Raw genomic sequence first — 15,527 nt, forward strand, 5'->3', positions numbered from 1 at the left:
CATACAACTTATTTTTATATTAATTATACATGCATACACACACGCACACGTGTATATTTGAAAATAGTTGTGGTAGTGTGATAAACATGCATGCCAAAGCATGAAAATGAATACCGGTATATGTTGGTTAACATTATGATAATGTCATTGAGCAATATGCATGCGCTACAGGTTTGTTTGTAAGTATTGTACAAGAGTACTGTAGTGCCATTTACATAGGAAAGATCATTCCTCCACTGAATGTGCCCAGTTTTATTTTTTCAGTACAAGACCCTGAAACTGTTTTAATGATCTAATTGTTATATTAATGATAAAGAGCTAATGAGTTTTTATTCCCTTTCTATTTTCAGTGCTGGTTGTGGGAGAACAGGTGCAATTTGTGCCATAGACTATACATGGAATTTGCTTAAAGCTGAGGTACGGAAGCTATCAAATCGGAGTTTGAATCCCCAGATGTGTCCTCTCTGTAACAAACAGCACGCTGCTTTCTTGTCCCAAGCTGTCTGGCAGTAGTTTTACAAAATAAACTTCATTATAAAGTTGGACAAGCATTTTAATGGGAAATCTCTTTTTGTCAACACATTTTGTGTTCCTTGTACATGTGCCCCTTTTTAGAGTGTCCTTGCTGTAGAGTTGAGAATGCCAAAGGCATAGTGCTTCAGGATCTCCTCTAGTGATACTGATTGGTGACAGCACTGTTTTCCCACCAGCTTTTATAGGGCAAACTCCGACATACAACAGCGCAAAGGAATTCTACTGGGTGCCGTTTAGTGTCAGGATAAATATTCTCCGGATGTATCTGATTTACCAGGCTTAGTCACTAAACCCCATGCAGTGGTATTCTTTTGTTCTGATTTACTAGCTCTGGTTCATTTTCTCCAGTTCATTTTCTTCATTTCCAGTATTAAAAAACAAAATACCTTATTTAGCTGTGCTGTAACATTTATGCCTCTCTTTACGTTTTCTTGGCTTTATATCTGACATTTGCCCTGTGCTGCTCTCGAATAGTCATAGATTTCTTTGATTTGCTTTTGTTTTAGAAAATTCCAGAAGAGTTCAATGTCTTCAGTTTAATTCAAGAAATGAGAACGCAAAGGCATTCCGCTGTACAAACGAAGGTACAAAGTGTATCCACTGAAGAATGTTTTCATGTTTCTTTGGTTCCTAAATATCCCACTGGCTTACATACCCTTTATTTTATAGGAACAGTACGAGCTTGTCCATCGAGCTATTGCACAACTCTTTGAGAAGCAGATACAGCTGTATGAAGGCCCTGCAAAGAAAATCACAGATGGTACAGTAAGTGACATTTTGATCCCTACCTAAATTTTAAAGTGTAAAAAATAAATACAGAAACTTATTGGAAGCTTTTTTTTTTTTTAAATAAATTTAGTGACCAATTTATTTTTCCCCCAATTTGGAATGTCCCATTATCTTTTTTTCTCCTCACCGCAGTGGGTCCCTACATGGCACAGGCGTTCTTTATCCATTCTGAATGTGTTTGTGTCTGGCCAGTAGAGTTCGCTGTTGAGTGATGTGGGGAAAGTGTCCCTGCTGATTTTTCCCATCCCGCACCCAGGAAGTGTCAGAGCCAATGTGACGCCACCTTCAGCGTCCCCAGCAAAGTTCAGCCTCTCTGCAGAGCGCGGATGCAAACTGGAGCCATCCAAGCTGTGTGACACATTCTGCGCTCCCAGTGGATGAGCCACTGGTGGGGGGGGGGACTGGACTCTTTTTTTTTTTTTTTAAAGTAGATTTGTTTACCCTACATGTTTTGTTTGTTTGTTCACTTGCCATGGTTATGGCCAGGGAACAACCTATGGAAATTGAAGTATCTCCAGCAATTGTGCAGCATGTTTGGTACGCAACTGTATTTAAAACATTTCCTACTTAAGTTTTTACCAGAGTTATTGAGTAAACATGAACCCTTTTACTGCCACATTGCTTTAAAATTTGGGCATATGCGTTATATGACCATATGCTTTTCCATTGCAGAAAACTAGTTAGACTTCAATAATTTTTTGTTTTAAATACATCTTTTCCTTTTTTATAGAATATACTTTATTTTAATTAGTTTTCATTTGCCAGTTTGTCTCCAGCCCCCTGAATAATGCAGAATTCTAGAGAGGATAAAGACAGGATGTGCACTGCAGTGAAGAATAGCTTCAGAAGTCACAGAAAACCGTGGTGGGCTGCCATCTACTGAGGCTGGTTTCCTCCTTCAGAAGGATTTGTGACAATTCATTTGGAGAGGCATAGAACTAAGAATAATCATATCTGGGAACACAAACCCAGAAGCAAGTTTTTTGCTTTAAGACCATTAAGTTAATAAAGGACCATCCACCTGTTCAATTGGTCTAAATACTGCCAATATTATTGGTTTAAATAATACAAATCGAACCAAACTTGATTTTTTTTTTAAATTCTAGAAACAGTATCATACTGTGTTGTTTTTTCTTTTAATAATTTAAACAGTATTGATATATGCCAGCATTAATTTAAAAGACAACTGACTGCAAACATTGGTAAAATACCAATTAAAAAAAGAAAGATAGGGGGAGGGGAAACTTTATTTGTCTTCTCAGAGCTTGTAATATTTTGCCCATAAGCCATGCACAAATACCAATGCTAATGACACGATATGAATTTCTGTTGATCAGCGGTGTCTCGGCTGTGTAACAGAATCCACGGTTTCATGCTGGTGTATTCTAATCAGTAGTGCAGAAACAGCAAGTCCTGAAACTATGCTCAACATGTAGATCTCAGAAGAAGCCATTGTTGCTAATTTTGGGATCTTTATACACTTTTACACATAGGTTTAGGTTACTGACTTACTATGTGGTTTTAATAAAACAAATTGAACATTGTATGTTGCTCATGTATTGGACCTTCTTTATGAGCTGGTGAGTCTTACAGTAAAATGCATTGTTTTTTCAATTATTACACAATGGTGTATGATGCATAGAAAGCAAAAATATTGTGAAGTGAAAGGTTGTCTTTCAGAAGCCAGTGCTGGATTGCACTGTTTACTATTTCTGGATTGTGCTGGGGCAGTGAAATCATGCTCAGAATGTGTTGGCGTCAAAGCAGACAATGAAGAAAGCCAGCAGAAAAAAAATTAAATTCTAATTCAAAATTCTTGACTTTGATAGGGCAGAAAAATAGCTGCTTTTGTGTGTTTTCTTCTTCCAATTTATTCTTGTCTATTATTAACAGTGTAAAACCATGAAAATGCTAATAAACTCAAAGTGTTTAAAAAAAGGAGGACAAAGTATGTGATGTGTAGTTATTTTTCCTAGACGTCTTAGAGGTCTACGGTGTTGAAAGAGTTAAGTTTCTAAGAAGCGTGACTGAAGTCCTGACACCTTTCATATTTACATCACAAGATTTTTTAATCTTTTTCTATCTTCTGGGAATAGGATGTTCTAGGCTGAGCAAGCTGCCTTTTAAACCAGAATGTGGTTTTGTAGACTTGACCTTAAATGTTACCAAGTTCCACAATATATAATAAAAATGCTTTTGGCAAAAAACACTTCAGCTGAAGTGCATTTATAATCTATAGGGTTAATTCTTAAGTCATACGCACTTTTGCACACCGTATCTGATTGTAAAATACTTATTTTTGTTTTCTTTCTTCAGAATGAAATTAGTCCTGAAAACACTGCCAGCTCCTTGAATCAGGAGAAAGGGGACTCTCCCCCACCGAAGCCGCCTCGAATCCGCAGGTAACTTGAATATTTTGCTGTTCTAATATCGTCTCCTGGGTGGTTGGTTAAGCTATCCTAAACTCTTAAATGCATTGTTTGCTGTAATAGATTTTGTTTAATGCGAGAAAGTTGGGTCCTCTTCCAGCTGCCTGTAAACTCTTAGTAGGCCACGTAACATTCTCTGAAGGGTATATGGTGACCTAGACCCACTTTCGCTGTATATGCTCTGGCACTTTAAATCAAGTAATGCATTCGATACATAGTAATTGCAAGTTAATGTAAACGCTAAGTTGGTGTCGTCTTAATTTGTTAATTTATTCCATTTAATTATACACCTTACTAGTTACACATGTCATGGGAGGTACCAAGTTGGTGGGAAAGGTTGGGTTTTCATGTTTGCCTTTCCTTACTGATGTTCCTTCAAAATACTGTAAAAACCCTTCCCAGATGGAAATTGGCAGGCCAGTTATTTGGTCTGTATGGCAGATGCTGTTTGTAAAGATTATAATAGTGTTTTCCATTTCCTGGACAAGAACATATTGATATCACAGTGAAATACATTAAATTCCGTTATGTAAAGGGTCACAGTGGATTGGACTTTGTCCAAGCACTGACCGAAGACCCTCTAACTTCTGCTGTTAAAATAAAAGGAGGTATTGACTCATAATGTTTGTTTGTCAGCATGGTCACAGACCAGACTTTGTGGATGTTTACTTATGGCAAGCTTACTGATCTTTTGAATAATAATAAAAAAAAAAAATACGACATAGGCAATTAAGGATTGTAAGAGAAGGGCTTTGCAAAATATCTGAAGTAGCCTTCCAAAGTGCATACAAACTTGCATACATTTTTATGATGGATGAAATGGTAGCCGTATTAGTCCAGAGATGATAGACAAAGAGAAGGAGATGCGACTTTTATTACAAAGTTTTCCTACTTTCACCTGAAGAAGAGACCTTGAGGACTTGAAAGCTTGTGAATAGTTATTATTTAGTTAGTCCAATAAAAGGTATCACATCTCCTTTGTCATACATTTTTATAAAATTCTTTGCTGTGAAGTAGGAATAGAAAAGGGAGCATCTAACTTCAGACAGCGAAGTTGATTTATTTGTTTTAATGTGTAACAGCAGTGTTGTTCTCCATAAAGGCACAAGCAGTAAATCCTCATCTTGTTGGAAGCCGTGCAGCCCATTTTCTCTTGTATTATGTGTAAGAAACTGGAAAACATGATCAAGGATTAAATTGAATTCTATGAGGGAATTAGGCAGCTTGTCACTTTAGTTTAGCTCCCAAGCCTGTGCAACTACAACACCACAGCAACAATATTCCCCTCCCTGTCTGTAATCCTTGTGTTCTGAGGTGTGGAAAGTCGTGGCTGAAGAAAATGATCTGTTGGTTTAAACTAATAACATGCATTTTATAAGCAGTGATATAAATAATGCTTCCACTAGTGCTTTTCCACCAAGTTAAAGAATAGCAGCATTAAGATCTGCTGCTGTTTTAGATAATTGAAGTAGATGCCACTCTTTGTATAATGAAACCACAAAACATAATTCAATTCTACCCCTTAATGTATTGGCAGTCAGTTACGAGCTTACAGTGGCTCTCAACAGTATTCCCCCCTTCCTTGGACTTTTCCACATTTTATTGTGTTACAATATGGAATCAAAATGGATTTAACAATAAATTCAGGACCCAACAGGAAATTACTCCCTTCTCTATTGCACATGCTCAAGACAGTATTCTGGATATTTGTCTTCTTGTAAGTGTCGAAAAATAATGGAATAATAAATTCCACTTGCATGTCAACAAATGATCTAGAGTATGGTATCTTGTTGTTTTTTGTTTGTTTGTTTTGATTTCAGTGTTTTGCACAATAAGTTATGTAGGGTTTGTTTTTTTCTTTTCCTGGTGGTAAAACTTATTTCCATCACTTGCATTGTGGTCTCATTTACGGTCTCAGTTTTTTACAAGAATGCAAAAATACAATTATGAAAGTTTTAGTGTTTCTTACCTTAGCATCCTGGAAGTGAGAGATCAAGTAGTCAGACAATTACTCTTTTTTCCATTGTAGTCCAGACCTTCACATTGTTTAAACACATCAAACAAATAGACAGAAAACGTGTTTGCAATAAAGGTAGAATATTTAATTTTATTTTTAAATGATTTTTAGGAACTAGGTTCTCATGGTATTGTCCTTGAATTTACAGGCATGCAGTTGTAGGTGATGTTAGGTCTTTGTGTTGCATTCCCTATATGGACTCCTAAGTGCCTTCTGATAGATTTTTTTTTTTTTTTTTTTTAATGGACCGTGGCGATATCTAGTTTACCACCTGATGGTTGTCAATGGTATTTTCCTTTTAATATTTACTTTCATATAGGATTTAAGTTCTTGGCTTTTTATAGAGGGTCACCCTCCAAAACAATGTGTGACTCTGCCTCCATAAAGCAAACTTGTGCAAGAAATGCTTCGGCAATTTTCTTGCGAGATCATAATAGGCCTGATTTTGTTCGCTTTACTGACTTATACTTTTATGTTTTACTGGTTGCTTTTGAGAGGATTTTTTTAAATCACTCAGTCATAGATTAGAAGGCAGAACTTATAAGATGCAAGTCAAGTAGTTCAGTGTTTCCTTAAGTGCCTTCAGTAATGTTACACAAATTTATCTCTTTCTGCTTGACTTGTTTGTTGAAAGTTGTGCTTTGTAAATTAAGGTCCCATGTAGTTTTGATTTGGTGCATCCTGCCCTTAAAGGTAAATGCCCTTAATCCAAAGGTCAATCTTGGTCTTGATTGAAAAGTATATTTTTATTGAAAAAAATGAAAGCCTTTGTAGTATTAGGACCTGAAATTCTGTTGATGGATGGCATTACCTGAAATCCCCAAAGTTTACTCTGAAACCTGCAGTTAATATATATGATTTATTAAATATAATTTTTATGTCCAAGAATATGTCAGTATTTTTTTTTTTTTTTTTAGACACACTTTTTTGCAAAACAAGTAGAAAGCTGCATTGTCAGTGGACCCTGTTGGAGCCTTTGTTTACTGTTTTATTTATTTATTTATTTATTTTGGAAAATCAAACCTGAACCACTCTGTGAATAGGATGGCTGCAGGGGGGACGTCAGACCAGGGAAATTAAACCAAAACAAGTAATGGCTGGGCGAGACTGAGAAACTTTTTTCAAGCAAAAAGGCATGTTGGCCAAACAAACAACAAACAGTAACAAGTAGTATGCTGGTTGCAAAATCAGCATACGTAGCAATTATCTTTTTAAATGATGTCTTACCTCTTGTCTCCACTGTCGTTCACCAACTAGAAACACTCTCCCGTGCAGCCAAACTGCAGGTCTTTTATATTTGTGACCGAGGGACTAACTAGCTATCAATTATTATATTATTCCTCTGTCACATTGTGCACGGATTTACTAAGTCTGTGTGACTGCCAGCCAGTTAAACAATCAGTAGCTGACAGTCACGCATTCTCACAAGCTAATTTAAATACAAACAATAACGTGGCGGCCGGCACCTTGCTCTTCCTGCCACACAATAATAAAATACAAATAATACATTGGCTTTTTGCCGTCATATGTACATAAATCCATAACAATCACCAATAATAATAAACAAATATATACAAAGGGCAGGACACTCCGCCACACACATCTATGGCTGCTACATCCTTTAATGCAAATTTTTATGTGCCTTTTTTTCAGTTGCCTTGTTGAAGGGGATGCCAAGGAAGAGATCCTGCAGCCTCCAGAGCCTCTCCCTGTCCCGCCTATCCTGACACCTTCTCCTCCGTCTGCCTTCCCCACTGTGACTAAAGTGTGGCAGGACAGCGACCGATACCACCCCAAGCCGGTGTTGCACGATCTGGCGTCTAGCCAAGCCACTGACCACAACAAAAACTATGATAAACCCACAAAGCCAGTCTCAAAGACGGAGACCTACCCAGCTCCCATAGAGCCCTTTGAGAAAAAACTTGAGCGAAAGCTGAGTATTGAGATCAAGAAGGTGCCTCTTCAGGAGGGGCCAAAAAGCTTTGATGGGAACAGCATGCTCCACAGGGGACACGCAATTAAGGCCAAATCCTACTCTGTCATGGAGTCAGGTGGTAGTTCGTTTTCTGCAGATTCAGCCACTGAGCCCCTGCAGAACCTCTGTTCAGATTGCTCAGGGCCCGACAAAGGGAGCTTGCAGACTGCGGGTCAGAGGCACACAGGATCTGACCCTCCCCCGAGACCCAACCACCTTCCCCTTAAAGAGAAAGGACATGCTGCGTGGTCTGTACCGAGCCCCGAAAAGGCACCGTCCTCTTCTCCTGTGTCTGCCGAAGAGAAGCCTTTCAGTATTCCTAGCCAGGTCCCTAAAACTATTGCACTGACAGCAGAACCTCCCTTGCAGGCAGTCTCCACAAATACCAGCAATAGACAGTGTGCCCAAACCCCGCCAACCGGAATGGCACTTAGTTTTAGCAACCCTCTCCATTCCGATAACTCTGACTCTGAAGTTGATGGGAGGGACTCTGATAGAGCCCTAAAAACCAAAAACCTATCCAGTATTTCAACCGCAAGTGCTACTGTTTCAGTCACCACTACTGGGGAAAATGTTACAGCTAGAAAAGTAACATCTATGTCTATCGCTACCCAAAAACCATCAAGCTCGCTCAGTACGGAAACATCAACAAGTATGTCTGTGTTTTATTAAATATGATTTTTATACATCTGTTTGTAACAAAGAGAGCTTATTAACCCTGGCTTATAAATTAAAAAAAAAAAAAAAAAAAAAATAGTAAAGACGACATCTTGGGCAAGATTCTTAATTCCTCCTCCCCTCCCCATCCAAATCAATAGCTCAATTTATTTAAATGGATATAAAATCTTACTCTAAAACTAGTAAGAAACAACTTTATTATAAATGACTACTAGACAAGTCCTTAAATTAAGTATGAAGTTTTGCTAACTTTTTTTATGTGGTGTGTGTTGTTATTTTCTGAAATGATGCTTGAGACCAATTTTGAATCTTGCGCCTCTGTGTGCGTTTTAATTTTTATTATATATGTTCTCTTATTTTACTGCTTAAACTATTTTTGTAGCTGGGTGGGAATCTGGCACAAAAAGGGTCAAGAGACTCACTGATCTGGGATACAAAGCTAGTATCTCCTGGCTCCTAGACCAGGCTGTAATGACAGGTTACCATATTTCAGTAGTCTGAAACTATATACCAAAGTTAGAAATCGAAATAAGCTTGGCAAAGTAATGCCTTTTGAATAGCTCTTTATCCAAAAAGAACTGCACATACTGTTGTTTCCAACTGCCTTCTATAAGTTATTTGTTAAGTGAATTACCTATGTTTATTTTTTTTATTTTAAGTAGAGCATTAGTTACATTTGTTCTAAATGTCACCTTTTTCAAGTGTTTGTTTGTTCTGCATATATATCTTTTCAATAACTAAAAATGAAAAAATAGTAGGATGAAAGAACACTTTTACACATTTTTTAGCACAAATTTGATACTGATTTATATATACGATGTAATTTTGTTCTTTGTATAGCATCACTAATCTGTATGCCCTTTTTTATAAGAACTTTAACATTTCCTTAAACTATCATTGTACTGGTCAGTTAATGGCACCATGACAAATACTTGTCAATCAGATTTTTTTAAATAATAATGTTTGCTTTAGGCAATTAATACTTTTGGACTACAGTGTAGTATTTATTGGCACAATGTAAAGTACAGCAGGTTATGCTAAACAAAGTAGATCTTAATGTTAACAGCAACAGATTTTTTACATGGCTTTGTCTTAATAAAACTTATTATTATTATTTTATTATTATTATTGCCTTACAATAACTGACACAGAAGGACATATACTGGATGATTTGTTGTGGATTAAATCTAGGCACCATGCAAGAACAGAGTGTCCCAAACCAAAACCTAATTGCAGTAAAACTTGAAAGGTCTGAAATACAACTACCTGGATCATGATGGTTCGGAGAAGCGAGGCTTATCAGTGAAAACAAAAGCAACCTTGCTGTATAAGGTGGTTTTATTTTATCCTTGATTTACAGTGTTGTAACAACCTCTAAGGAGGAAATTTAGACAGGGTTCAATCAAAAAATGAAGAAAATAAAGCTGCCTTGCCCCATCAGACTTTAAATTCTAACTTTCTTTGGTGTGTGGTTATTCCTTCCTGTACAGTGATTTTTTTCCTAATGTGTACTAGTTTGTTTTCTTCCTTGTTCTCCTCTCTGTCTCTTTTTCTTTGTTTAATGGTTGATTTACCTACTCTTTTTATGCTGGCATAAACTCATTGTATATTCTGCCCAGATTTTGTGAAGACTTTTGAGAGAGAGGCATTGTATGAACAGGCAGTTATTTTGAATTTGGTGACATGAGTGAAAACAAATTAGGAAACATAAGAAAAAAATACAAGACAAGGTATTTGTGATGGAGCATATACAGTAATCAGTTGCGTATCCAACTGCAGTGTAACCAGAGTAAGGGCAGATATGTAGAATGGCAGATAAATGATTCCTGTTTTATATACCATTGTACACAGCTGTAACAATTACTGTATTCACACAATTATTTTGAGATTCAGCTTGTACTGTGGACCTCCCCTAAATCCCTTGTTTAGAAAGACACAGGGTTTTAATGTTTGTGACAGCGTGGCGGTCACAGCGGAGTGACAGGCAGGAGATCAGGACGGAGGCTGAAGTTGATAAGCCCCGCAGGCGAACAGGATTTATTTACATAAACACACTGAACAGCTCACGTGACACTACCAGCAATGGTAGCGCACAGCATTCATACAACACAGTGTCTGAAACTTTGGTAGGATCTACAATCTGAACTAATCTCTGTTCAATAATAAACTAATGTTGCTGAAGAGACTGATCATGGCAGATATGTGACAGGCAGATACATGATTGATTACTATAAGTAATATCAGTGCCTAAAAAATGAGATCTTGCCTGTATCTTAAGTTCAGTTCTTCAGCCTATACAGTAAAGTGTTTCTTATATTCTCTATGCATCGCTATTGCCATTAAAACACTCGCATAATATTATGTGGTTAAATGTTTTAACAAAAGTCTTTATCAATGTCTACATTTTTTCTTTATCTCCTAATTTTAAATGGCTGAATTAAAATTTAATTGTGCAGTATACTGTACTACAGAAAACCGTTTCACTGATTAAAAAGAGGTCAATCATATGAAGTGCTTTACAGTAATTGCTATGGTTCGGTAAGAGTCTATAGTATTCTGTGCACTGCTGTCCATTTCAGATTGCTGCTTCTAATTTCTTTTTATCTGAATTAAAGTTAGCTTGCATGATTTATCAAGTCAAGCATTGGACAGATTGTGTTTGCAAACTATTTTCCATCTTAAAACTGTAAAATGCAGTGGACCTTGGCAGTAGATGTCATGCTTTAAATTGTGGCTTCTGTGATTGTTCACCCATCAGTAATATTTGCTCTGTTTTGTCTCAGATTCTGATAACAGTGAAGACTCTCCTCCCCCTCTGCCTGCAAGAACCCCTGAATCTCGTCGTCTGGCAAGTGATCTTGGTGAGCCACCCGTCTCATCTCGTAGCAGTGCATTGGTGTTAGCTATGTCGGTTTTAATGTGTATCTAGCATAAATAGTAAAATACAGTCTACACATTATGAATGTTTGTTTAATTTTATACGCCGGATCAAGGATTATGAAAAACCCAAAGAAAGTGAAAACAGTTGCAATGCATAGCAAAAGAGGGAATTAAGCACATTAGTTAATGGTGACTAGGTTAGGTGACTCTGCAGCTGATGCATAGTTCACGCAACCTAGTCACTGTAAGTCGCCTTGGATAAAGGCGTCTACGAAATAAACAAATAATAACACATCATTGGATAACACTATGTAACACAATTTTTGTTCCTGGGTAGTAAGTGTTATTTCCTAATTGCTTATGCCTCAAAAGTATAGAAAATGGCTATTATTCCCCACAAACTTTGCTTTTGTTACCAGGACAGGTAAATTTCAAAATATCATTATTTCCAATGAGAAAAGGGGCGAATGTGTGTCTTTTTGTTCACAAAGTCAGAAAAAAACAACATATGAATCCAAATTAACATGTATTTATACTAAAGTAATACAAAAAATTTAGAAAAAAAAAAACTACTCACTTCTAAATCTTCTGTAGTCATTTTTGTATTACTTTAGTATAAATACATGTAAATACTATGTGAACGACAAAACACAAATTCACCCGTTTTCTCATTGGAAATAGGTAAATTTCAAAATATCACTGTCCTGGTCACAAAAGCAAAGTTTGTGGGGAATAATAGCCATTTTCTATACTTTTGAGGCATACCCAGGAACAACAAAAAAAGTGTTACACGGTGTAATAAAAAAATCTCTTTCAAATTCATAGCTCCCTCTAGTGGATTTGACTTAAAATGATTGCCTTAGTTTGTTAAAATAAGTAAGCTGAATGTGGTTGCTAATTTTCAGTTACCGTAAGTACCTTGTTTCTAAAACTGTCAGATGAATATGATTTAAATATATTTAATGTTTTTTTTTACAAATTTGTAGAAAGCAGAAATAACACCTGAGAAATGGCAAAACAATTTTGTGCTGTTTTTGAGGAAATGCCCTGTTTTTTATTGCATTGTTAAAAAAAAAAAAAAAAAAAAAAAAAATGCAACTTCACTTTGAACAGACAACATGTGTGGATTCTCTGACTTCCATCTCAATGTAACACCAGCATTTAGCCATACAGTATAAATCATGTTGCATCACATTAAAACATTATATGCTGACTTAGTTGGGTTCATATGCACTGTGTCTCCCTGCGATTTAAAACCTATACTGCCCTGGCAATCAAATGTAGTATATTTAAATACAGGAGTAGGGTATGTTGGTCCCTGTTTCAGCAAGCTCTGACAAAAGAGCAGCTCTCAGTGTAGCTGTAAATTGGTTAGCTTTCTGAAAAGTCCATTTATTGGTTGTTTTTTCCCCAAAAGAAAAGATAAACAGAGCACTGTTTTACAAAGAGTTGCTATTCAATGGTTGTTGGTTTTATTTATTTTTTATTTTTTTAATGCAGATTCTTTAACCCAAAAAACACTTGCTCCTAGTCATTCTGCAGAGTTCTGTGGAAACCCACTCCAATCACCTGAAGGATTTCAACAGATAAGGAGTAAGGTAATCTGAAGTCTTCAGTTTTAGTTACATTTAGCAACTCTAATGGTACTTCAAGCTTACTTAACTATTTTTATTATGTTTAACAGGGTAGAAAAACAATTAGGAGTACAGAAAATGGTAAGTTTTTCTACAGTCTCTTCTGTATATGTGTTCCCTTTGTGTAATTTTGTTCCATATGTTTTGGAGTGCATCATTAAATCTGTGTCATTACAGGTGAAGTGGACCAACTGGAAATACTCAACCTCTTTACAAACCGTGTGTAACAACAACATTCTATGTATTTTGTGTGTATATATACAATAACGAAAAAAAATCTATCATATATATATATATATATATATATATATATAAAAATAATTTTTCTTAAGTGCTAATCGTGGGCTGCAGTACTTTCTGCAGCTGAACAGGTGGGCCTCAGGTAAAAACGTTTAGGAACCAATGACTTGCTGCAGTTAATCCTTTTTTTTTGTGTGGAAATCCTTAAAACAAGCTCTAAAATGCGTTACACAGCTCTTTTGCGTGCTGGCACAATTTCCTAATCTTGTCGTTCCCCCCACCCCAAGTGGAGGGTACATTTGATCAAAACAGCAACAACCTAAAGAAGACAAAAAAACATATCCAATGGTCTTTTATGTATTCTGTAATGCTGCTTAAATCTTTAAAACCTGTGTGAGCCCTTAAAAAGTCCGAAGTAAACATTCACTCAAGTCCTGGTTGGTTGGTTGGCTTTTTGAAGCCAGTATGTTATGTTAAAACATTTGTCTGTAACAGATTAACTAACTAGTCTCTCTTTTGTAGATGGTCCCCGTCTAGGAGATAATAGAAACCTGGTCAATTCTGTTGCACAAGAGAACACAGCCAATGCCAGGGGAGACACGGTATCACAGAGAGGAATCTCAGCCGAAAGCACATCCCTAGGTATGCAAATCTATCCTTTTTTATATATTGTTTTTTCATAGATATACAAGGATTGGACTCGCAAAGAAACCTCTTCCATAAGTGTCAGTGCGGTGTGGGGCTGACAGGAGCACAGATGATATGAAGGTGTTTCAGATGCTCTGGATATATATATATGTGATCAAAAGTAGTAGGCTCTCCAGAATAAGGAAGAATTATTATCAAATGAATCTGCCATCTGTCCTTTAACAAAGTCAGTCAGATCTTCAGTCTCAAAAAATTATCCTCTCAAAACTGACCATGAATCTTTACCAGTCACTTGCACAAATGGTAGGAATAAAAATACTGTATTTCCTAACATTTACTCCTTTCATTTTCAGGCTTCAGGAACCGCTGTACAAAACCAAGGGGCCCCAGGGATGTCCCTTCAGAATGGACATGATGGATCATGAAGATAACGTGGAGTCGTCTTCATTTCCATCAAGTGCCACTGTATATTAAATAGATGCAACATATTCCACAACACAATCCTTATTGTTTTTTGTTTTTTTGTACTAACAGTCTCAAGCAATGTAATTCTTCTTGATAACAATGGTACATTGTTTGTCTGTACATCTATTGTTTGCCAGGTGTGTAAGTTCTGGTGCTAAAATTGTTAATCTTTGTTTGCTGGGACCATTTACCTGCCTTATTTAACTTTTAGTTATAGTATTATAAACTTTTAGATTTTTTTTTTTATTACAAAAAAAATTATTCTGTTCTGGCCTTATTTTTTTTTACTGTGTAACAGTGCTTGTATGATGTGTGTGTATATATATATATATATATATATATATATATATATATATATATATATATATATATATATATATTTATATGTATATAAAATATTTACTGTCATAAAATATTCTTAACAGAAGATGTAAGTATCTGCATGATCTAAAACCTTTGTGTACCATTGTTTTGTGAATTATTTGCCCTGCTGTTTTTAGAAAATATTTTTGAAAGTTTTTTTTTTCCTCTTTTTAAATTTTTTTATAAACTGCTTGATATGAAGCAGCCAGCACCCAAGATATCATGGGTTAAAGATTGTAATACATTTTGTAAATTGTGTTCAAAAGGTTATTTTTATATGATGTGCTGTTTTATTCATCAGCCATGCTCCGGTGCACCATTAGCGTTGGAGCCTCACAAGTGCCTCTGTTAACACGCAAGTCACTCAGTACAGTTTGTGTGAAATCTGTAACACTTTTTTAAATGCATCTTCAAAAGGACCTGTATTTTACAAAAACTATTGATCTGTCAGTAAAACAATTTTAAGTGAGTGCAAAGTGAGTGTTTTATTCTCATCTGTCTTCAGAGGTTGAGGATTAAAAAAGAAAACAAGCCCTACCCAGCATATTTTCATACTGATGTTTACTCCACTGCATATTAATTTTTTCACAGTGGAAAAGGCTGATTAATTGACCAACAGGAGGCATTAGTACCATCCATGTCATGGTTTGTACCACTGGATTGAGTGAATCAGTCTAAAGTTGGTATACGTGCCAGTGTTTGTAGTGCACTTTTGTTTGTTGTGCAATACAACACAAGGTAGTGGAAACATGGCTTTGGTAGACCAAGAAAGGGTCTTGGAGAGCAGTAGTCTGAGCATTTATGCTTCCATCACTAAGATTCAATACTGTGTCCTGGGTGTTTTCATTTTTTTTTTTTTTTTTTAAATGTCGCCA

General features: G+C 36.2%; 1 protein-coding gene across 4 annotated transcripts in view; it reads left to right on the plus strand.

Moving 5' to 3' along the window:
- Window positions 1-14,589, plus strand: part of LOC121319738 (tyrosine-protein phosphatase non-receptor type 12-like) — a 51,239-nt gene extending 36,650 nt beyond the window's left edge. The window contains exons 9-19 of one of the 4 annotated variants that reach the window (XM_041257483.1): window positions 351-417; window positions 1,041-1,118; window positions 1,204-1,299; window positions 3,640-3,725; window positions 7,423-8,396; window positions 11,206-11,283; window positions 12,803-12,900; window positions 12,987-13,017; window positions 13,114-13,155; window positions 13,699-13,818; window positions 14,178-14,589. In XM_041257483.1, coding sequence (XP_041113417.1) covers window positions 351-417; window positions 1,041-1,118; window positions 1,204-1,299; window positions 3,640-3,725; window positions 7,423-8,396; window positions 11,206-11,283; window positions 12,803-12,900; window positions 12,987-13,017; window positions 13,114-13,155; window positions 13,699-13,818; window positions 14,178-14,239 — 1,732 coding nt within the window. In that variant the 3' untranslated portion in view covers window positions 14,240-14,589. Of the gene's footprint in view, window positions 1-350; window positions 418-1,040; window positions 1,119-1,203; window positions 1,300-3,639; window positions 3,726-7,422; window positions 8,397-11,205; window positions 11,284-12,802; window positions 12,901-12,986; window positions 13,018-13,113; window positions 13,159-13,698; window positions 13,819-14,177 lie in introns of those variants that run through there. The other 3 variants (XM_041257484.1, XM_041257485.1, XM_041257487.1) reach the window with 3 other exon arrangements.
- Window positions 14,590-15,527: the final 938 nt, after the last annotated feature.

Source organism: Polyodon spathula, chromosome 8 (assembly GCF_017654505.1).
Source record: "Polyodon spathula isolate WHYD16114869_AA chromosome 8, ASM1765450v1, whole genome shotgun sequence".
Taxonomy (NCBI): domain Eukaryota; kingdom Metazoa; phylum Chordata; class Actinopteri; order Acipenseriformes; family Polyodontidae; genus Polyodon; species Polyodon spathula.